The 24436-nt window shown below is 43.6% G+C and overlaps 1 protein-coding gene across 3 annotated transcripts in view; it reads left to right on the forward strand.

Annotated features, from left to right (window-relative positions):
- Window positions 1-24436, forward strand: part of abhd18 (abhydrolase domain containing 18) — a 166715-nt gene that overhangs the window by 5703 nt on the left and 136576 nt on the right. For all 3 annotated transcript variants that reach the window (XM_034180998.1, XM_034180999.1, XM_034181000.1), the window contains exons 2-3: window positions 10889-10997; window positions 11513-11597. In XM_034180998.1, coding sequence (XP_034036889.1) covers window positions 10906-10997; window positions 11513-11597 — 177 coding nt within the window. In that variant the 5' untranslated portion in view covers window positions 10889-10905. The remainder of the gene's footprint in view (window positions 1-10888; window positions 10998-11512; window positions 11598-24436) is intronic.

Genomic DNA, 24436 nt, shown 5'->3' on the forward strand with positions numbered 1-24436 from the left:
AATAGTTAAAATTTTATTAGCAAAGAAAGTCATGAAGTCATTACTAGTTAAAGTTAAAGGAATACTCGGCTCAATAGAGCTCTGACTCTTTGTCAGCCTGGCTACAGTGCTGAAAAGAAACCTGGGGTTGTTCTTATTTTCTTAAATTAGTGATGAGTAGAAAGATGTCCTAGCTTTACGGAGGGCTTTTTTTTATAGAGCAACAAGTGTGAGTTATACCACGGAGTCAGGCACTTCTGATTTAGGCTCTCTTTTTCAGAGGAGCTACAGCATCCAAAGTTGTCCTCAATGAGGATGTAAAACTGTTGACGAGATAATCTATCTCACTCACAGAGTTTAGGTAGCTACTCTGCCCTGTGTTGGTATATGGCATTGGAGAACATAAAGAAGGAATCATATCCTTAAACCTAGGTTACAGCGCTTTCAGAAAGACTTCTACTGTAATGAAACTTATTCCCCACTGCTTTGCCAATTATCTATGAAGCACACCTCATTTTTTGGACACCACTCAGACAGCCAGAGTCCGACATTGTTTTGTAAAGTTACACACCGATTCATGTTAATTTTAGTGACCTCCGATTGGCGTAACCGGGTGTCATTACTGCCGACGTGAATTACAATCTTAACAAATTTACGCTTAGCCTTAGCCAGCAGTTTCAAATTCCTTCAATGTCACCTGCTCTGGCCCCCGGAAGACAATTGACTATGGTTGCTGGTGTCGCTAACTTCACATTTCTCAAAACAGAGTCGCCAATAACCAGAGTTGTTCCTCGGCGGGTGTGTTGCAGAGTGGGGAAAAACGGTTAGAAATGTGAACGGGTTGGTGGTGTACAGGGGTCTTCTGTTTAGGACTCCGCTTCCTCCTCACAGTCACCCAGCCGGCTTGCTTTCCTGGCTGCTCGGGATCTGCTGGAGGGGAACTAACGGCGGCTAAGCTACCTTGGTCCGCACCGACTACAGCGGCCTGGCTAGCTGTAGGATTTTCCAAGGTGCGGAGCCGAGTCTCCAATTCGCCCAGCCTGGCCTCCAAAGCTACGAATAAGCTACACTTATTACAAGTACCATTACTTGCTAAAGGAGCTGAGGAATAACTAAACATTTCACATCCAGAGCAGAACAGTGCGGGAGAGACAGGAGACAAGCCGGCATGCTAAACCGGCTAAGAGCTAGTAGCTGCGCTAAGCTAACGGATTCCTAAAACACACAAAGTGAATAATGTGTGAATAATTTAGAGGTGATTCAGCAGAGGGAGTGCTTTAGTTAAGGCACGTGAAGATTACACTGTGAAACAAATCGTTATCTAGGTAACTAGATCAATCTAACTGCGCAGATTAAACAGCTAACAGATACAGCAAAACACCACTGTGCTCCGGAACAGGAAGTGATACAATACCGCAGTGAGAGCCAACCACCAGTAGAGGCAGAGTTGCATCCAAGGGACAGGTGCGTTGGCATGCAGGGTCAGTGTGTGGGGGGGGGGGGAGCGGGGGCAGAGAAGGGAGGGAGTTGAGCATCCTGACTGCTTGGTGGAGGAAACTGTCTTTAGCCTCTTGGGTTTGGCCCGGAGACTCTGCAGTCTCCTCCCCGACGGCAGAAGGGTAAAAAGACTGAGTTGGGTGGGGTGGGTCACCTGTGATCCTGGTGGCTTTGCAGGTGAGGCGGGTGTGGTAGATGTCCAGCAGAGATGGGAGAGGGACACCGATGATCTTCCAGCTACTTTCACAGTGCTCTGCAGGGTCTTGCGACAGGATATGGTGGCAGGCACCGTACCACACAGTAATGCTGTTGGTCAGGATGCTCTCGATGGTACCCCTGTAGAAGGAGTACATGATGGGGGTCGGGGCTCTTGCTTTCCTCAGTTTCCGCAGAAAGTAGAGTCGCTGTTGGGTTTTTTTGGCCAGAGATGTGGTGTTGATGTTCCAGGACAGGTCCTTGGGAGATGTGTACACCCAGGAACTTTGTGCTGCTCACCCGTTCCACTTCAGCACCGTTGATGGTTAGTGGAAACATGCTGAGTGGGCTCTCTCCTGAGTCCACGACAATCTCCTTCGTCTTCTCCACATTCAGGTAGAGATTGTTGTCCGTGCACCACGTGACCAGGTGGCTCACCTCACTCCTGTAGCTTGTCTCATCATTGTTGTTGATGAGACCACCACAGTCGTGTCATCTGCAAACTTGATTGAGAGGTTGGAACTGGATGTAGGTGTGCGTTGTGGGTCAGCAGAGTGAAGAGGAGGGGGCTCAGCACACATCCTTAGGGGGCTCCTGTGTTCAGCGTGATGGTGCTGGAGGTGTTGCTGGCCCTGTGGTCTCCCCGTCAGAAAGTCCAGCAGCCAGTTGCACAGGGAGGTGTTGAGTCCCAGCTGGACTAGTTTGTGGATGAGCTGCTGGGGGATGATTGTATTGAATGCTGAGCTGAAGTCAATGAACAGCATTCTGACGTGCGAGTCCTTGGTCTCCAGGTGAGTGAGGGCTGAGTGGAGGGCGGTGGAGATAGCATCGTCGGTCAAGCGGTTGGACCGATATGTAAACTGGTAGGGGTCCAGTGCGGGGGGGAGGACAGACTTGATGTGGTCCATGACTAGCCGCTCGAAGCACTTCATAATGATGGGAGTGAGTGCGACTGGGCGGTAGTCATGTAGCAGGAGGGAGACGACTTCTTCGGGACCGAGATGATGGTGGTGGCTTTAAAGCATGTCAGGACAACAGCTTGTCTCAGCGAGATGTTGAAGATGTCCGTGAAGACATCCGTGTGCTCCTCAGCACAGTCTCTCAGAACACGACCAGGAATATCGTCTGGACCAGGGACTTTCCTCGCGTTGATCCTTCTGAGTGTTCCCCTCACGCTGTCTGAAGGTAGTGACAGCACCTGGATGTCAGAAGGTGGAGGGATCTTCTGTGCTGGAATGTTGTTGTCCGCCTCAAAGCGAGTGGAAGAAGTTGTTCAGCTGATTCAACAGAGAGGTGGTGTTGTTGCAGGTCTGCGGGGTGGGCTTATAGTCCGTGATGGTCTGAATACCCCGCCATAGATTCCTGGAGTCTCTGCTGTCCTTGACGCGGTCAGCGATTCTCCTGGAGTACTGTCTCTTAGCCTCTCTGATTCCACGTGACAAGTTGGCCCTGGCTGTCCTTTGGCCCACCTCATCCCCAGCTCTGAAGGCAGCGTTTCGAGCCTTCAGGAGCCTGTGGACTTCCCCTGTCAGCCAAGGTTTCTGATTGGCCCGAATGGTGATGGTTCTGGAGACCGTAACGTCATCCATGCACTTCCTCATGTAGGCAGTGACGGTCTCCGTGTACTCCTGGAGGTCTGTGGTGGTGTTGTAGATGACTGCCTGTCTGAACATGCTCCAGTCAGTAGTGGAAAAACATTCTTGGAGCGCTTCTGATGCCCCCTCTGGCCACACCCGGATCACCTTTTTGGCTGGTTTTGTGACTTTAACCAGCGGTCTGTATGCAGGCATTAGCATAACAGTAGAGTCGTTGGAGGTCCCAAGGTGGGGGAGGGAGGAGGCTTTGTAGGCTTCCTTGTGTGCGGTGTAAACATTGTCCAAGATATTGATGCCTCTACTGGGAAAGTTGACATTTCCATGGAGTTGTGGAATCACACTCTTGACACAGAGTCCTCCGCCGCGGGACTTTCCCCCATCGAAGAGCGCTCTGTCTGCCCGGTAGTGTGTTAGCCGTGTTAACTGGATAGCATGGTCCGGGATGCTGTCGTTGAGCCATGTTTCCACAAAAACAAAGACACAGCACTCACCCACAGTCTTGGAAGATGTCCGGAGTAAGCGAATATGGTCCAGTGTATTGTCCAGCGAGCGTACGTTGGCCAGGGTGATGGAAGGGATAGCCGGCCAGTAAGGTCTGGCGGCTAACCTAGCCTGGATACCTCCGCGCTTGCCCCTCTTCTGCTTCCTCAGGTTCCGTCCATGGCACCTCCACTGTGGGCTGGATGCAGGAGTGGGGGTCTGGGATTGAACAGGCCTCCGGAGTAAACTGTCCTCACGTAACTTTTCCATGTCCACTGTAGTTACACAACTAGTCGACTAGTCATGACAACGTCGACTAATGAAACCGTCGACAACTAATTTAGTAGTAGTCGTTTATTTTATTTAAGTCTTTGTTTTGCTCTCAATTCATAGTTTTAGGCAGTGAGCCGTCCTGCCGTCATTTGAATGTTCAAACTTGGATAAGACGGCCGATTAAAACAGTGGCTGTGTTGTTACAGAGTTATTACAGTGATTACACAGTTATTACAGAGATTAGAGCATGCCATAGGTATTAAAGGCACTGCGCTGCGGTGGTTTGAATCATATTTATCTAATAGATTACAATTTGTTCATGTAAATGGGGAGTCTTCTTCACAGACTAAGGTCAATTATGGAGTTCCTCAAGGTTCTGTGCTAGGACCAATTTTATTCACTTTATACATGCTTCCCTTAGGCAGTATTATTAGAAAGCATTGCTTAAATTTTCATTGTTATGCAGATGATACCCAGCTTTATCTATCCATGAAGCCAGAGGACACACACCAATTAGTTAAACTGCAGGAATGTCTTACAGACATAAAGACATGGATGACCTCTAATTTCCTGCTTTTAAACTCAGATAAAACTGAAGTTATTGTACTTGGCCCCACAAATCTTAGAAACATGGTGTCTAACCAGATCCTTACTCTGGATGGCATTACCCTGACCTCTAGTAATACTGTGAGAAATCTTGGAGTCATTTTTGATCAGGATATGTCCTTCAATGTGCATATTAAGCAAATATGTAGGACTGCTTTTTTACATTTGCGCAATATCTCTAAAATTAGAAAGGTCTTGTCTCAGAGTGATGCTGAAAAACTAATTCATGCATTTATTTCTTCTAGGCTGGACTATTGTAATTCATTATTATCAGGTTGTCCTAAAAGTTCCCTGAAAAGCCTCCCTCCCACCCTCTCTACTTTTAAGATTAGGCTTAAAACTTTCCTTTTTGCTAAAGCTTATACTTAGGGCTGGATCAGGTGACCCTGAAGCCATCCCTTAGTTATGCTGCTGTAGACTTAGACTGCTGGGGGTTTCCCATGATGCACTGAGTGTTTCTTTCTCTTTTTGCTCTGTATGCACCACTCTGCATTTAATCATTAGTGATTGATCTCTGCTGTCTTCCACAGCATGTCTTTTCCTGGTTCTCTCCCCTCAGCCCCAACCAGTCCCAGCAGAAGACTGCCCCTCCCTGAGCCTGGATCTGCTGGAGGTTTCTTCCTGTTAAAAGGGAGTTTTTCCTTCCCACTGTTGCCAAGTGCTTGCTCACAGGGGGTCGTTTTGACCGTTGGGTTTTTCTGTAATTATTGTATGGCCTTGCCTTACAATATAAAGCGCCTTGGGGCAACTGTTTGTTGTGATTTGGCGCTATATAAATAAAATTGATTTGATTTTGATATGATTTGTTCAACGCTGTCTAAAATGCGTGCGTGCGTGTGTGTGTGTGCGCGCGCGCACACGCTGTAGACGGTGAACGGAGGCACGAGACGTTACATTCTGCTGAGGACCATCAGTGCATGTGAGACAGTGAGCGCAGAGCACTGTCTCACATGCTTTAGTGCAACTATTTAAACAATCCACTATTTCTGTATTATCCATCATGACTTTTGTTATCCATCTACTTGTGTTCATGATATGGTACCAACACACACACACACACACACACACGCACATATATATATATATATATATATATATATATATATATACACAAGGTGTATTAGATAAGAAACCGACACTTTTATTTTTTTTTAAACTATATGGATTTGAATGACGTGCTATTACACCAATCATGCTTGAACCCTTGTGCGCATGCATGAGTTTTTTCACACGTCGGCGACGTCATTTCCCTGTGGGCAGGCCTTGAGTGAGATGTGGTCCCGCCCTCTCGGCTGAATTCCTTTGTTTCACACTCTGCTCGAGACGGCGCGCGTTGCTTTATCAACATTTTTTCTGGACCTGTGAGGAATATCCGAGTGGACACTATTCGAGAAATTAAGCTGGTTTTCGGTGAAAACTTTAACGGCTGATGAGAGATTATGGGGTGTTTCTGTCGGTGTAAGGACTTCCCACGGAGCGGGACGTCCTGCAGCGCTTCCAGGCGCCGTCGTCGGCCTGTTTCGACCTGAAAACATCCTAATTTAAGGCTTAATTCACCCAGGACGTCGTGAGAGAACAGAGAAGATTCAGAAGAGGCTGGCATGAGGACTTTATGCGGACATTCCACTGTTTAAGGACATTTTGTAATGAAAGACGTGCGCGCAAATTCGCCGAGTCTTTTCCGTGACGACTCGGCGAATCTGTGTGCGCCGCGACAGGAAAAACACCTCCGTGTTGAAAACCATTTGTAAAATTCAGGCGGCTTTTGATGGCTTTCAACAAGTGAGTAACTGAGAAATTGTTTAACAGCTTGGGCATGTTCCAACTTGCCTGTTAAGGTTTCCAACGGAGGTGTTTTTCCTGTCGCGACCCCCCGTGGTCGGGTCCGGCCCGACATGCGACTCTGCCCGCACGTTCTTTCATTACAAAATGTCCGTTAACAATGGAATGTCTGAATAAACTCCTCATGCCGACTTCTTCTGAAAGTTCTCTGTTCTCTGATGACTTACTGGGTCAACAGAGCCTGAAATGTGGAAGTTTTCAACTTGAAACGGTGAGACGCTGCCGCCTCGAAGCGCAGATCGCCGTCAGGCACCGTGGGCCGTCCTTACGGCGACACTACCAGACCAAAATCTCTCATCAGCCGTTAAAATTTTTACCAAAAACCAGCTGAATTTATCGAATGGTGTCCACTCAGTGCCTTACAGTTTTGAAAAAATTTTGATCAAACAAAGCAGCAGTCTCTGAGCCATTCCTAAACAATGAAAAAATCGACAAGAGGGTGGGCGACTCCTCACTCAAAGACTGCCCACAGGCGAATGACGTAACCGACAGGCGTGAAAAAACTCTCGTATGCCCACGAGGGTTCAAGCATGTCTGACGTAATCACACGTGATTCAAATCCATATGGTTTTTGAAAAAAAATAATAAGGTCGGATACTTTTCTAATAGACCTCGTATATATGCTTGCTGATGATTCCACAAAACTTGTGTAAACTTTGATTAAAAAGTGGTAATTTTTAGAATTGAGTATTTGTCCTAGTGATATATGAGTAAGTGAGAATAGAAGGGAAGAAAGTGTCAGAGTAATAAAAGAAAGAAAGAACAAAAATAAATCAAATAGCTAATCATGACAGGCATAGATTAGGAGGGATCAATCTTACATTATCCGAAGAACAAAAATAAGTCAGTGAGAGAAGGGTTAGGGTTAGGCACACAGTGCAGTAAAAGAGGTCAGTCGACTGACTGAGTCTGAGTGAGGTTTGCCATTCAGTGATCTAATCATTGCAGCAGCATTTAGGTGAGAAACTAATTTTTGTTGTTGATCCCTAAAACAGGGCGGGATCAGCTGCAAAGTCATAGAAGGCATCGCGAAGATGTCGTGCACCGGTGTGGGGACACACTGGCAGGCAGAAAACTCTTCTTCAGACACTGACTGTGGTAGTATTTGAGGATTTCACTGTTTTAAGCATGCGCTCGGTGATCCATGACATGCTGATGGATCTGATCAGCGCCATAAACCCATCAACACGTCACATCCAGATGGATGACCATCAGTTTGAAAGATTTTCACTTTGCAACCATTTAGTCTCTGGAGCATCGAATGTGGTTTGGCTCAGAAGAGATGGGATCACATGAGCACACCCTGTGTTTGAACTCATCACATACAACCCACGAGGGATGTGAATCTTACAACAACTCACAATTCAGTTCGATTCCGATTCTTGGGGTGACGATTCGATTCAGAATCGATTTTCGATTCAAAGAGCTCTGAGAAATAGTTATATTACTTAAAAAATGTTTATGTTTAAGAAAATGCAGCTTTACAAGGTTAATCAAGTGATTCTAAAGATGCAAATTTTCTTATCTGCTTTGCTCTCGTTCAGAGTTGGCTGGCAGTTTAGTGAAGTGATGGAGTGCGCGCTGGTCAGTAGTCGGCAGAGACCGCTGCTCCGCTTCTTTTAGCTCCGGCCATGTCAAGCTCCTTCTTTTGCAGCAAATAATAAAATCCAAAATGCGCCCAAACATTTGCCTTCAGCAAAGATGGTGCTGGCTGAATGAGCTCTTTGTCCGTCATGCTAAGCTGCAGCTCACGAATATTTGAAGCCTGCTGGACCCTCGCCTCGCGGGGACGCTGTAGTATGGAGGCTGTTGCCTGAGAAACAGTACATGCAGCGAGTAAGCAAGAAAATGTTTAAATAGATGCTTTTTTAAAAATCGATTCTTGGACATTTTGGATCGATTCATAATCTTAATAAATAAGAATCAGGATTCGGACGTGAATAGTTTTTTTTTTTTTTCCGGCACCCCTACAACCCTCTCCCCTTCTGGATTTTGTTTTTTTTCTTTTTTCCTTTGGTTTCCTCTGTGCAGTTCCACATTTAGGTGATAAGGTGTGACTGAAGTTATTATGAGGGCTGCAAACTAACAACAATCTGATTTTCGGTTCATTCTTTTGAAATCAAACATAACATTCCTAAAGACTAGCATTTACGCAGAACATGTGTGTGGAAGAACGATTTTGCAAACAATAACGGATGTAAACAACATGAAAAGTTGGACTCACTGATGATAAAATGACTGTAAGCCGTGGAAGAAATAAAGCCAGCAAAGAAAAAACAGGAGCTCAGCACTCACAGTGTAAATACATCTCGTGAAGTCTGGGCAGTAAGACAACATCGGGGCACAGCAGAAGTCCATCACAAGTGCTAGAACACCTCCTCTAGATAACCCTCTCAACTTGGGAGAGAGCGTGTAATTGTCATAATCGCCTGTGAACTTGCTAAATTAACACCATCCACATCCTCGCTTCGCGATTGTTTACATACGCTGTGAGACAGCGGAACTCTGCTGGCACCGCGGTGCATTCTGGGAAGAGCAGGCGGCCGCCAGGGGCATTATGGGAAACGCTGAAAGGCCAAATAACTTTTTCTGACCACTGTCATTGTGGTGGCAGGTCGAGTGTCAGTGGTCGTGTGGATTTGGAAATGAGGCAACACCATGTGGATGAAAATTAAACTAAATGTTTTTTAATGTTTTAACTGCTAGATGGCTGGAGTAGTGAACCCAGTAGTGCCCCTTATATTACCTCCAGTGACAGGTTGGAACTGGTTTCAATGCCTTATTTATCAGTCGTTGTACGAATACTCAAAGTTCTATTTCAAAATTAGGTAGATTTTTGTATGCTAATGACACCAAAAGCTTTTTAAAAGTATAAAACATGTACAACTATTGATTCTAGGCCTCCTAGAGGCTCCTGACTGTGTTTAGTCGCACCGGTGAAGAAGAATAGGAAAATGTGCCCAAAGACAGAGGGAGAGTGTGGAAGTGAGAGTCGGGACTTTGAATGTTGGCAGTCTGACTGGTAAGGGGAGAGAGCTAGCTGATACGTTGGAGAGGAGAAAGGTAGAAATATTAATGTCTGTGGAAGGGAAGTAAGAGGCACATAGGCGGGGGGTTCAAGTTGTTGTTTCATGGTGAGGACAGGAAGAGAACATTTGCATGTGGAAATGTGCAGAGGAGGGACCCAGGATATACAGTACATCTGGGAAGTATTCACAGCGTTTTACTTTTTCACATTTTATGTTACAGCCTTATTCTATAATAGAGTAAATTAATTTTTTCCCCTCACAATCCTTTTCATCATCACAGCCTGATTAAAACATATCCGCATAAAGTCTCCTGGTTTTGGAAAACAGTGTTTGAAAATACTTCAGTTCCTTGTCGTGGCTGAAGAAACGTAGCATTTTTAAAGAAGTCCCTCTGTGTTTTGTGCGTTTCTCAGCCTGAACCAGAGAACAAGACAATTAACTTATTTTAAAAGTTGAGAGAGTTACAGCGCCTCACTCATTCACATCAGTGTTTATCACGGACATCATTCAGCATTCTGCATGGCATGAAAATGAATCCCATGGTCCACCAGGACAAAAATAACGTAAAATAAAATTGAAAAAAATGTTAAATTATTCTGTTGGGCCTCCGTGTGGAGGGGAGAGGCTGCGTGACAGCGCACACATGCTTGATGACGCGCTTATCAATATTTACGTGTTCTGCCTCCAAACAAAAGGGTTCTGCTGGCCGTACCGAATGCAAACCACAAATTGCTATTAGTATGACACCCGCTGTTACTTAAATATTTAAAAGACACTAATCTCATCGAGAGGATTTAGTGTTGCTATAACAGACTGATGCAGCAGGTGGCAGCAATGCAACAATAAGCATGCCGTCTGCTGTAATCCGCCGTAGAAGAGCACAGGTGCGCTTGATTTGTTCACAGCGGTATGATGGAGCACATTTCGGAATTTACAGAATGCAAAAAAAAAATCCCAATGAAATCATTAAAATTAAATAAAGTCCTTTATTCATATTTGCAGTTGGTCTGGGTAAATCATGGGACCATTGGATTGTTCAGCTAAGGCTAAGCTAACGTTAGCTGATTAAACTGGTGCTCTAAACACCACAGAAGAGGAGAGGGTGTGCTTGATTTTATTCACAGGTATGTTTCGAGAAACAATGCATTTCCTGAGCAGGCTAACCCTGAAAAGAAAGTAAAGGCTTCAAAATAAAGTTTTTGAAAATTACTCCCCAAAATGTTCATAATAAAGGAAGCACATCATCGTGCCACGCACAAGCCATATCCGAAAGCTGAGGCCACTCTGACAAACAGAGATATGCGAGCCACACACACACACACACACACGTTTCTTGCTTTATACATAGATGCTGTGCAGTATAGTGTGAATGAAATATCTGAATGTGTCTAGATGCCAGTTGCTGGTCCATGGGTGTGAGCCGACTGGATATATTTTATAGAAAGCTGCTCCTCACCAAGCTCTTTTTTGGAGGATGGGGGAAACCTGAAGACCTGAAGAGGTAATTTAAAAAAGGAGAGAACACATTTTCTGACTGAACACAGGTTGGTCCACCATTCAAGCTCATGCTGTTTTTGGTCACATTCCCCGCCCCCTTTGGCAGTCATTACTCCCATGTGCAGTGACAGCACACTTGTGTGTGTGTGTGTGTGTGTGTGTGTGCGCGCGTGTGTGTGTGTGTATTTTTTTGTTTGTTTGTTTTGTTTTTTCTCTCTTTTCAAATTTTGGGGGAAGTGGTGGCGTGGAGGTTAGAGCAGCGGGTTTGTGACCAAAGGATCACAGACAACACACCATGATGCCCAATTTGCTGCCAGTGTACACAGCTGTGTGAGTGAATGCATGTGTGAATGGATGAAGGTCAGCCAGATGTAGACATTTTTTTTATTTAAACTGACTACAAGTAAACCTTTTATAAAAAAATATTTTGAAAGATAAAATGGTGATTGTGTTCATATTCTGATGGTGATCTATGTAGGATTGGCTTTTTGTCTTGATTTACATGTTCTTTTTTTGCAGAATCTTTGAGTTTCGCAAGATCATAGGAGACAGAGAGAGGGGCAAGTCCCTGGTACCTGACGACTACCCAGTGTGCATTGATAAGGTTTGTTAGTCAGAGGTTATAATGATGCCTGAACATTATAAACTGAAAATATCCAAAGGTGCTTCCAATGTCACAGCAGCATCTTTTCCAGTCAGATAGTGCAAAATTTGTTACTATAAACAAACAAGAAAAAGGAAGAAGAAACTTTTTTTTTTTTTTTTGCTGACTGTAGTTAACTGACACATCACAATAGAGAAAAAAAGAAGCTCATCTGTTGTAGTAGATTGGACAGACTGTTCCTGTTGAGGGTGAGTGCTTTTGTCACTATATAACTAGTTTCCCAGCACTCAGGGCTGTAAGTAATAAATAAGTTGCAAGTTTTGATACTTGTGCTCATCTAATGTTTAGCACACACTTACTGTCCACTTTTACATGTACTGTAAAGAGTAGGTGACACCGAAAAATGTGCACAAATAATTAGTAATATTGATGAAATGCTGATATTTAAAAAAAAAAAATCTTGAACAATAAAGTCAGTGATAAGCACGTGGGTGAAAGGTAAATCTTAATAGCAACAGCTATCTGAAGACCGATGTATTGTAGCTGTCAGGGGCAGCCATATTGTTATGTCATCAGGAGAATGGGACGTGCTGGTTCAAGCCCAAATCAATTGTAAACATGTCAGAGGTCAGGCTGTTTTGGGACGATTTTTTTCCACTGTGGAGCTTTTTTGTGAAGTCCAGCCTGAAGGTGATTCTGAAGAAGCTGTGTGAGATCCAGCCGCATCGTTTTGAACCTTCTTTAAACGACAATGACTAAGACAAACAGCACAGTGACAACAACAGCAGACATATCACAGAAGGGTGAATATAAGTAATATATGGGTAAACTTATGCCGCGTTGACACCGGGCGCGACCAGATGCCACAAATTCACTTCGGTCGCGTGGCAACGGACACACCACCATCGCCCGGTGTGTCGTTCTGCTTTCGCTGCGAAAATTCACCCCAGTGCATCATCAAATAGGAGGAGCTTCCTTTCCGCTCGCCGGCTCCGGTTGTCCGTCAAGTTAACATGACGGACCTTGATCACACGGAGCGAGTTGTTGTGGAAAGCTGACAAATGTCATGAGACATTCCCAATTCAGGGAGTATCATTATTTGCTTCAGGAGCTGCGTCTGGATGATGGCCGCTTTCAGCCGCCTCTGCAGGACCCAGTTTGAGGACCTCCTGTCCCGTTCACACGCGCACATGTAAACAACAACAAAAAAAAAACAAAAAAAAATCTCTGCTGCCTGCTGCGGGGCTGCTCCTCGCTCTTCCCCCAAAACACTCTGTCATAATTGTGTTTAGAAACCAGTCACCATTTGTTTTATTATACAACTGTGTAATTAATAAGTAAAATAATCTCCACGGACGATTCACTCGCGTGCACACGTTAAAAAAAAAAAAAAGAAAAACCTCTGCTCCCGCTGCTGTGGTGCTGCTGCTCGCTCCAAAAACTCTCTCATAATTGTGAAATAAAGGACAAAAGGGACATAAGTCCTGCTCACAGGTTGCTACCAGAGACAGGACATGTTCACATCTTCAGTCAAACTCCAGACATCTCCACGTCACTACATATTCAGTCCCTGATTGGTCATCGCGGCGCGAAGAGACGAAAAAGTTCAGATTTTTTAACTTGGGGAGGAGGGCAACGTGACGTGACGCGACGCAATATCGCACCACAAACGCGCCAATCACTCAAAATCTCTTCACTCGCTTTGCTTCATTCGCGTCCTTCCATAGGGATTATATGGCAACCTGTCGCTGCTGTCGCTCGCGTTGCGCCCGGTGTGAGCACAGCATTAAATTTGTAAAATAACTTTTGGGGGAAATGAAGAAGACGACTTGGCAGGACTAAGGAGACAGCAGTGTGTTGCCTTTGCAAACTCTGTAATCTTAGATTTATTTTTTCCATATCCAAACTTTCTTATTCCAGCAAAATAAAATGTCTTTTTTTTTTCTCATTTAAGAAACTAAATATTCATAAATGTCATATAAATTATAAATTGTGTGACTGATTCCACGTCACACAATTTCCACGTGCTCCTCCACATCGAAAGGAGTCAGTTGAGGTGGCTCGGGCATCTTTTCCGGATGCCCCCTGGACGCCTCACTGGAGAGGTGTTCCAGGCACGTCCCATTGGGAGGAGGCCCCAGGGAAGACCCAGGACACGCTGGAGGGACTACATCTCTCGGCTGGCTTGGGAACGCCTTGGGGTTCCACCGGAGGAGCTGGAGGAGGTGTGTGTGGATCGGGAGGTCTGGGCGGCTTTGCTTGAGCTGCTGCCCCCGCGACCCGACTCCAGATAAAGCGGAAGAAAATGGATGGATGGATGGATGACTGATTCCTTTGTAGATGTGCTGCCTGGAACTTGACACCACAAAGATATATTTCAATCACTCAAAAGAACATCCTTTGGTTTTCGGTCGAAAAATTTTGGGAAAGTTATTTTCCTTTGTAAGTTCCGTCTCTGAGCCAAGTTTCATTGAAATCCCAGTCAGCTTGAATCACAGCCTGCCTGATCCTTAAAAAATTTGCTCTTAATAATTGCATTAAACATTTCTAATTACAACCCCAATTCCAATGAAGTTGGGACATTGTGTAAAATGTAAATAAAAACAGAATACAATGATTTTCAAATCCTCTTCAACCTATATTCAATTGAATACACCACAAAGACAAGATATTTAATGTTCAAACTGATAAACTTTCTTGTTTTTGTGCCAATATTTGCTCATTTTGAAATGGATGCCTGCAACAGGTTTCTAAAAAGCTGGGACAGTGGTATGTTTCCCACTGTGTTACATCACCTTTCCTTCTAACAACACTCAATAAGCGTTTGCGAACTGAGGACACTAATTGTTGAAGCTCTGTAGGTGGAATTCTTTCCCATTCTTGCTTGATGTACGACTTCAGTTGTTCAACAGTCCGGGGTCTCTGTTGTCGTATTTTGTGCTTCATAATGCACCACACATTTTCAATGGGTACAGGTCTGGACTGCAGGCAGGACAGTCTAGTACCCGCACTCTTTTACTATGAAGCCACGCTGTTGTAACACGTGCAGAATGTGGCTTGGCATTGTCTTGCTGAAATAAGCAGGGACGTCCCTGAAAAAGACGTTGCTTGGATGGCAGCATGTGTTGCTCCAAAACCTGGATGGACCTTTCAGCATTGATGGTGCCATCACAGATGTGTAAGTTGTCCATGCCATGGGCACTAACCCCGCCCCATACCATTACAGATGCTGGCTTTTTCCTCTTTTGTCCAGAGGACATGACGTCCATGATTTCCAAAAACAATTTGAAATGTGGACTCATCAGACCACAGCACACTTTTCCACTTTGCGTCTATCCATTTCAAATGAGCTCTGGCCCAGAGAAGGTGGCGGCGCTTCAGAAAAAAAAAGTTGGGACTGGGCAACAAAAGACTGGGAAAGTTGATGAATGCTCGAAGAATACCTGTTTGGAAACAGGTGAGTGTCATGATTGGGTATAAAAGGAGCATCCCCAAAAGGCTCCGCCATTCGCAAACAAAGATGGGGTGAGGATCATCACTTTGTGAGAAAAAATAGTCCAACAGTTTAAGAACAATGTTTCTCAATGTTCAATTGCAAGGAATTTAGTGATTCCATCATCTACAGTCCATAATATAATCAGAAGATTCAGAGAATCTGGAGAACTTTCTACACGTAAGCAGCAAGGCCAAAAACCAACACTGAATGTCTGTGACCTTCGATCCCTCAGGCGGCACTGCATTAAAAACCGACATCATTGTGTAAAGGATCTTACCACGTGGGCTCAGGAACACTTCTGAAAACCATTGTCAGTTAACACAGTTCAGCGCTACATCTACAAGTGCAAGTTAAAACTCTACCATGCAAAGTGAAAGCCAAACATCAACAACATCCAGAAACTTTCAATGTTGGTTTTCGGCCTTGCCGCTTATGTGCAGAAACTTCTCCAGACTCTCTGAATCTTCTGATTATATGATGGACTGTAGATGATGGAATCCCTAAATTCCTTGCAATTGAACGGTGAGAAACATTGTTCTTAAACTGTTGGACTATTTTTTTTCCACGCAGTAGTTCACAAAGTGGTGATCCTCACCGCATCTTTCCTTGTGAATGACTGAGACTTTTGGGGATGCTCCTTTTACGAGGTCTATTAGAAAAGAAAAAAACTATATGGATTTGAATCACGTGTGATTACATCAGCCAAGCTTGAACCCTCGTGCGCATGCGTGAGTTTTTTCACGCCTGTCAGTGACGTCATTCGCCTGTGAGCACGCCTTGTGGGAGGAGTGGTCCAGCCCCCTCGTCGGATTTTCATTGTCTGAGAAGTTGCTGAGAGACTGGCGCTGTGCTTGATCAAAATTTTTTCCAAAACTGTGAGGCACATCCGAGTGGACATCATTCGAGAAATTCAGCTGGTTTTCGGTGTAAATTTTAACGGCTGATGAGAGATTTTGGATTGTTTCTATCGCTGTAAGGACTTCCCATGGAGCGGGACATCGCGCAGCGCTCCGAGGCGACGTCATCATCCTGTTTCAAGCTGAAAACCTCCAAATTTAAGCCTCTGTTGACCCAGGACGTCGTGAGAGAACAGAGAACTTTCAGAAGAGGTCGGAATCAGCAGCTTATCTGGACATTCCACTGTTAAAGGAGATTTTTTTAATGAAAGACGTGTAGATGGATTGGCACGTCGGCTCGCAGCCGCCACAGGAAAAACACCTCCGTGTTGATAACCATTTGTAAAATCCAGGCGGCTTTTTGTGGCTTTCAGTTGAGTGAGTATCTGAGAAATTGTTTAACAGCAGGGCATGTTCCATCTTGTCCTTAAGGCTTCCCACGGAGGTGTTTTTCCTGTGGCGGGCGCGCTGCGCCGGCTGTGAGCCGACGCACCAATCCGTCCGCACCTCTTTCATTAAAAAAATATCCTTTCCCGCTCCGTGGGAAGTCCTTACAGCGATAGAAACAATCCAAAATCTCTCATCAGCCGTTAAAATTTTCACCGAAAATCAGCTGAATTTCTCGAATGATGTCCACTCGGATGTGCCTCACAGTTTTGGAAAAAATTTTGATCAAGCACAGCGCCAGTCTCTCAGCAACTTCTCAGACAAAGGAATTCCGACGAGGGGGCTGGACCACTCCTCCCACAAGGTGTGCTCACAGGCGAATGACGTCACCGACAGGCGTGAAAAAACTCTTGCATGCCCACGAGGGTTCAAGCTTGGCTGACGTAATCACACGTGATTCAAATCCATATGGTTTTTTTTTTTAAATAATAAGGTTGGATACTTTTCTCACAGACCTCGTATACCCAATCATGACACTCACAATTAGTGTCCTCAGTTCCCAAACGCTTATTGAGTGTTGTTAGAAGGAAAGGTGATGTAACACAGTGGTAAACATACCACTGTCCCAGCTTTTTTGAAACATGTTGCAGGCATCCAATTTCAAAATGAGCAAATATTTGCACAAAAACAATAAAGTTTATCAGTTTGAACATTAAATATCTTGTCTTTGTGGTGTATTCAATTGAATATAGGTTGAAGAAGATTTGAAAATCATTGTATTCTGTTTTTATTTACATTTCACACAATGTCCCAACTTCATTAGAATTGGCAGGGCTGTGAAAATTCAGCGGATTTCATCATGGGGAGGAGGGGGGGGTGTTAGTGTTTTACTCTGTAATCGTGAAATCGTGATCGTCACTGAGTTTTTAAAATGTCTATTGCTGTGTTCTTGTTTTACTACACCATGCAAGTTTTATAAGTCTGCGGACACTGATCTGTGTTACAGACACAAATCTGTGTCCTCGGATCCGCTGAGTTTTGAGGAGGAAAAATTACTCTCTCAAAGCCTGGCTGTTGCGACAGTTGTCATAAAGCGGGACTGGTTGGTTGCTGCGGCGACGCTGCGTGACTCCTGCGTGAAGCTTAAGCTAAGTGTAGCATGTGGATATCGCAAACCTTTAGAGCTCTAAAGTTTATAAAAGAAGAATTGTGCAGCATGTCTGTCACGGACCGACGTTGGACAAAGAGAAAGACAGTTTGAAAAAGTCTGTTAAGTACAAGAATCCATGGAATTGTCGCTGGCTTCATCAATACAGATGAAAGATAAAAGAAACGGGAAAAGTGAACTGTGCCATCATTGCAAAAAAAAAAAGACTGGCTTTAAATGGATTTACATGAATTTACACAGGAATGTAAATGAGTTTTTAAATAGTCACAGCGGTGTTACAGCGACTGTCATTTTCTTTAATTTCACAGCAAATTTTTTACTCACACAAAACCACACTGTGGTCCGTGGATGAGTTGCGGACGTTTCTGTGTTTGGTGGCGGAGGAGAGAATACAGAGAGGTGGATGAAGCGATCTGAAATGAGAAAATCTCTGTCTTTGGCCGCGCCCGGCTCATTACAGCAACGCAGAGAACAGCTGAAAAAGCTGTAGGTAAATGATGACAAAGGTGTCCCATTCTGTCATGAACCTTTGCAGTGGTGACTCTGAGAAAACCATCTTGTGAAACACAAACACACATACATATTTTAATTAGTGCTGTCAGGTTATTAAAAAATAATGTAATTGATTACAGGGTTTGTGATTAGTTAATCGAAATGAATCATTTAATTGCAGGTATATTAAAAAAAAAACAACTCTGGTCTGTGTGTGTTTGGTGCATTTAATAATCAGGTAAAAAAGGATCTGGGTTATTTTTGTTACACATGAAGGAGGTATTAAACAAGCTGTAAATTGATCTTAAATTGGGAGAACTGTCTAAGTGTAATTTGGATGGGTTAAATGCAGACAAATTTCATTGTATTTATGTGTACAATGACAAAAGACTATTATAAAGAATGTCTATAAAACAGAATTGTGGGAGTTTGGACGCTGATTCTGCACAATATGACTCCTTTAATAATTATCTTATGACGTTTCATATTTAAATCTGTCCGTTGAACATGAAATGTCCATTGGATGAAAAACACATCAAATGTTGTTCAGTGACGACGTTAATTAATGGTCATTAAAACCAAATCAACATTTTGTGCATGAACGTCAATAAGGTTCTGTTTGTAGTAGAAAAAGACGCATCTGGAACCAAACCGAATTTGCCACTCAAATTGTCCCCTTTTGCCATCAACAGGGGCATACAGGGGATAATTGGAACTGCCAAATCGGTAAAATAACTTAAATCGGGAGATGTTCTGGTCGAGGTTGACCGCCCTGGTCAGGCCAAAAATCTCCTCATGGTTCGGACATTTGTCGATCTTAATGTCAAAGTCACTCCACACAAGACGCTGAACTTGTGTAAGGGAGTAATCCGTTGCACTGAGCTTAAGGATTGTGGTGTCAAGGAAATCCTTGAGGAGTTGGCAGACCGGGGTGTCACTGATGTATATTGCGTCACAATCAACCGGAATGGTGTTAAGAAACCGACAAATACCTTGTTTGTAACGTTTAACAGGTCTCTGGTCTCCTGCAATTTGTTGATGTTGGATACTTGCGTGCCAGGTTAGCCCTTATATACCTAACCCTGTCCGTTGTTTCAAATGTCAGAAGTTTGGCCATTTCAGGTCTTCTTGTCAATGCGCTGGGTGTTGCAAAAAATGTGGCAAGTGTGACCATGATTCTACCAACTCTCAGGGTCCAGTGCAGTGTGTAAATTGCTCTGGCAATCACGCTGCCAATTCACGAACATGCCGAAGATGGATTGAGGAAAAGTAAATCCAAAAACTCAAAGTTCTGGGTAACTTGTCTTACCCAGAAGGACGTAAAGTGTATGAAACCTACTAAATCATCTACTACTGATAGAACGAAGCTTCTGCCTGAGAAACAGGCCCAACAGAGTACTAAGGCTAAGGATGATTGTCGCAGTTGAAGTTTAACACGGGAGCATGTTCGGTATTCTTCTGGTTGTAGTCAGCCAACCAAAAAGTCGGTTGCAGGTAAAAGCAAAGCTCAACCCAATGCATCAAAACTTACATCGTCAGAATTATTGATAACCAGTAATAAATGTGATATTTTACAAGTTGAGGGTGATGAAGCTATGGATATTTCCCCTATTCATCATCCTCCCTCAAAAATAAACGAAGTGCGCAACGCATCTGCACATGCTTGGGTCAAATGGGGCAAAAATCCCAACTACCAAACTCACACTGCTCCCATTGAATTTCGTATACAGTAGCGTTAGCTGACTGTAAAAGTTAAGGCTTACAGGGATTGTTTCAAAGGCTTTAAGCCTTAAGCGACACATACAGTAATGACGTGCGCATTGTGCTGTTTTCAAATGCTCGAACGGAATTTATAGGCTTGAAAGTTGGCTGAAAACACACGATTGCAAAGCTCCGCCGAGTTCACACAAAAACGGAAGATAAGAAGAAATCTGGTTGTAAACCTCCGTTCATTCTACACAATTTCCCCACAGAAAAGAAAGATCCAGACAGACTAAAATTGTACGTTTCTTGCACATATTTATTTTGTCAATATCCTGAAACTATGCCGAATTATAATATGGCTGATGACGCCGTTTTCGTGCATTGGCTTATGACTGTAATGTCGCGCCATGAATGACGTGGCACGTGATATTGTTATATTGACATGTTCTATAAACGACCTGCATGCATGCACATATCACTGTATGTCTGTCAACTTACCAAAACAAATGTGACACCAAAGAGGTTATATGTGAGTTTCTCATCCCTGCTTAGCAAATATTCTGCAGTATCCACAGTTTCAGTCTCTTGACTTCGTCTAACATCCATCAGTTGCCTTCAAGGGGTCAGAAATTTGTTTGTCTCCAACTATCAACAAGGACTGGTCATTTTTGACAGCAGCTCTCTCTTCCTCCTTCGTCGGCACCAACGGTAGTTTCTGTAATGATGCAGCATACACAAAGGAAGCCAGCTCTTCTTTCCGTTTCTGTCCACTGCCGTACGTAGTCCTAGTTGTAACAGCCAATCCGCGGAGCTTACAAAAACGCTTTAAATCATCAACTTTCCAGCGGTTAAAATGATCCAAATCACAGCACTCCTCACTGCTTTCCGCCGTCATAGCTTGTGGATTGGTAGTCGAAAAATTTAGCCTACCCATAATGCACTGTGCGCTTAGTCAGGTTGTCCCGAGATCTAATGGTACTTAAATGTATCCGGGGAAAGAAAAAGCCATTATACACTGGAACTGTCGAGGGCTCAAGCTTAATTTTGAAGAAATTGTCTTTTAATTGATCATAATCCTTATGCCGTTTGTTTACAGGAAACTTTAAGTGAATCAGATAATGTTTCGTTTAGAGGTTATGATATGTTTAATAAAACGGGTGCTTCTTTGGCAGACGGCAGACCTATTGGAGGTTCCTCTATATTGATTAAGAACGGTATTCCACATGAAGCTCTTGAGCTTCATACGAATCTCCAGGCTGTCACAGCTAAGGTGACTCTTCATTGCACATTTACTATATGTTATATATACATAGACTGCCCCTCCCTGAGCCTGGTTCTGCTGGAGGTTTCTTCCTGTTAAAAGGGAGTTTTTCCTTCCCACTGTGGCCAAGTGCTTGCTCATAGGGGGTCGTTTTGACCGTTGGGGTTTTTCATAATTATTGTATGGCCTTGCCTTATAATATGGAGCGCCTTGGGGCAACTGTTTGTTGTGATTTGGCGCTATATAAGAAAAAAAGTTGATTGATTGATTGATATGTTCAGTGTATATTCCACCGAGGTATGACCTTAGGCAAGTTGAATTGGACGGACTGGTCAGTCAGCTTCCAGTGCCGTTTTTGCTAATGGGGGATCTTAATGCCCACAGCTCTCTTTGGGGCTGTCAAAACTAGCTAGATTAGACAGATAGATAGACTAAATAGATTAGGTACCATTGTCGAATTGACACTTGATCGTTTTGATTTGTGTCTTTTAAATGATGATTCTCTGACATATGTCCATCCAGCCTCTGGTTCCATGACGGCTATCGATTTGTCTATTTGTTCACCAAATATTTTTATGGATTTTCAATGGAAAATTCATGGTGAACAGTGTGGGAGTGACCACTTCCCTATTTTTATTGACGTTGTCCAACCTTTGCCGGAGGAGAGGGTTTTGAAATGACAACTTCAGTGCACCCTGATCCTGAATTTAAACTAAATGACACTATCATTCCTGTAGTTCAGCAGACTAAATATCTTGGCCTAATCTTTGATAATAAACTTACTTTTAAGGCACATATTGATTATGTGAGGCGAAAAAGCCTTAAAGCCTTAGCCCTGCTAAAGGTTGTGTCAAAAATGGATTGGGGTGCTGATCGCATTGTACTCCTCTGCCTCTATAGATCTCTAGTTAGATCTACAGTGGATTATGGTTGTGCAGTTTATGTCTCTGCCCGTAAGTCTTACCTTGACAGGTTGAAGCCAATTCAGAGTCAAGGTCTCTGAATTTGTCTAGGAGCATTTCGTACCTCTCCTATGCAGAGCCTTTATGTGGAGGCAAATGAATTACCATTACATTTAAGATACGAAAAGGTATCTCTGCACTACGCAATTAAACTGAAAAATAAGTGTCACAGTCCAACGTATGGTGGTACCTTTATGCCGTGATATTCTAATTTCTATACTTGTAAGCTGAGCCAGAGCTATTAAACCTTTTGATATACGTAATAAAGAAGCTCTATTGTGCATACTCAGTACTACTAATATAGATTCTTTCCACATTCAATTTATTTAATATATATAACGCCAAATCACAACAGAGTTGCCTCAAAGTGCTTCACACAGAAAGGTCTAAACTCACCAACCCCCAGAGCAACAGTGGTAAGGAAAAACTCCCTCTGAGGAAGAAACCTCAAGCAGACCAGACTCAAAGGGGTGACCCTCTGCTTGGTCCATGATACAAACATAAATCACAGAACAATTCTCGGACAAATATACAACAAATGCTGTTGGCGCACAGGACAGGAGGATCGCCAACACGAATACAACTCCCATCTCTGGATGGAGCTGCACCTTAAACAGAGAGAAAAAACAGAATCAGGCATCAGAAAGACAAAAAATACTGTATAATTTGCCAGCATTAAACAACAAGAAAAACAGAGAAATACTAAGGTGTTCGCCGGCCACTAGCCCCAAACTTCACTAAAAGACTCAGAATTTAGGTAAAGTTGAGGCCGCGGCCCGCTCCAATTACTTATAAATGAATTAAAAGAGTAAAAAGCGTAAAACAAAACTGTACCAGTATGCTAGCCATATGAAAGGGAAAATAAGTGCGTCTTAAGTCTGGACTTGAAAATCTCCACAGAATCTGATTGTTTTATTGATGCAGGGAGATCATTCCACAGAACAGGGGCACGATAAGAGAAAGCTCTGTGACCCGCTGACTTCTTATTCACCTTAGGGACACAGAGTAGTCCTGCACCCTGAGAACGTAAAGCCCGGGCCGGTACATAAGGTTTAATTAGGTCAGCTAGGTAGGGAGGTGCCAGTCCATGAATAATTTTATAGGTTAGTAGCAGAACCTTAAAATCTGATCTCACTGGGACAGGAAGCCAGTGAAGGGATGCCAAAATGGGTGTAATGTGGTTGAACTTTCTGCATCGTGTCAAAAGTCTGGCTGCAGCATCTTCAACCAATTGGAGACCCCTAATGCTGGACTGCGGTAAACCAGAAAATAGAACATTGCAGTAGTCCAGTCTAGAAGAGATCAATGCAAGGATCAGGGTCTCAGCATCAGCCATAGACAGGATGGGACGAATCTTCGCTATATTTTGCAGGTGGAAGAAAGCAGTCCTAGTAATATTTCTAATGTGGAGGCCAAAGGACAACGAAGGATCAAAAATTACCCCAAGGTTCCTCACTTTGTCAGTGTGATGTATGACACACGAGCAGAGGCTGAGCGTTAACTAGTCAAATTGATGCCGATGTCTCACTGGACCAAGAACCATCATTTCAGTCTTATCAGAGTTTAAAAGTAGGAGGTTTCTAGACATCCAACTTCTCACTGCTGCAAGGCAATCTTCTAAGGATTTTATGTGAACGAGATTACCAGCAGTTATCAGCATATATAACTGAGTATCATCTGCATAGCAGTGACAGGTAATCCCAAAACGCTGCAATATGTGCCCAAGGGGTGCTATATAAAGGGAGAAAAGCAGGGGGCCTAAGACAGACCCCTGTGGAACCCCAAATTTCATGTCACTAAGGTTAGAGGTAATATTACTGTACAAAACACAGAACGACTGGTCAAGTATGACGTCAGCCATGCAAGGGCACTCCCAGTAATCCCAAAATGATTTTCCAGCCTATCAAGTACAATATGATGATCCACTGTATCAAATGCAGCAGTGAGATCTAACAGCAGCAGAACCGTAGTGATGTCCGAATCCATTGTAAGCAGAAGATCATTCACCACTTTAGTGTGAGCCGTCTCTATGGAATGATATTTTCTAAAAGCAGACTGCAGTGGCTCAAAGAGATTATTCTCAGTAAAATAGTCTACGAGCTGCCGTGACACCACTTTTTCCAGAATTTTAGAGAAAAATGATAGATTTGATATCGGCCGATAGTTTTTCAATACACTAGGGTTAAGATTAGGTTTCTTAAGTAATGGTTTAATCACTGCAAATTTGAAACTTTTAGGAACAGATCCAGAAGTTAAAGAAAGATTAGTAATTTCCAACACAGTTGGCCCAAGAGTGGACCACAGGTCCTTAAACAGTTTTGTTGGTATAGGATCAAATAAACAGGTTGTGCAGGTTGTGCTTTTTGTTGACGTTATGAGTTTTGTCAGCATGCCTAGTGAGATACTATCAAATTCTGTAACTCTAGGTAATATGTCAGTAGTGGCGCCCACCTCAATAGCAGGGTGTAGTGGC

The sequence above is a fragment of the Thalassophryne amazonica genome, chromosome 11 (assembly GCF_902500255.1).
Source record: "Thalassophryne amazonica chromosome 11, fThaAma1.1, whole genome shotgun sequence".
NCBI lineage: Eukaryota > Metazoa > Chordata > Actinopteri > Batrachoidiformes > Batrachoididae > Thalassophryne > Thalassophryne amazonica.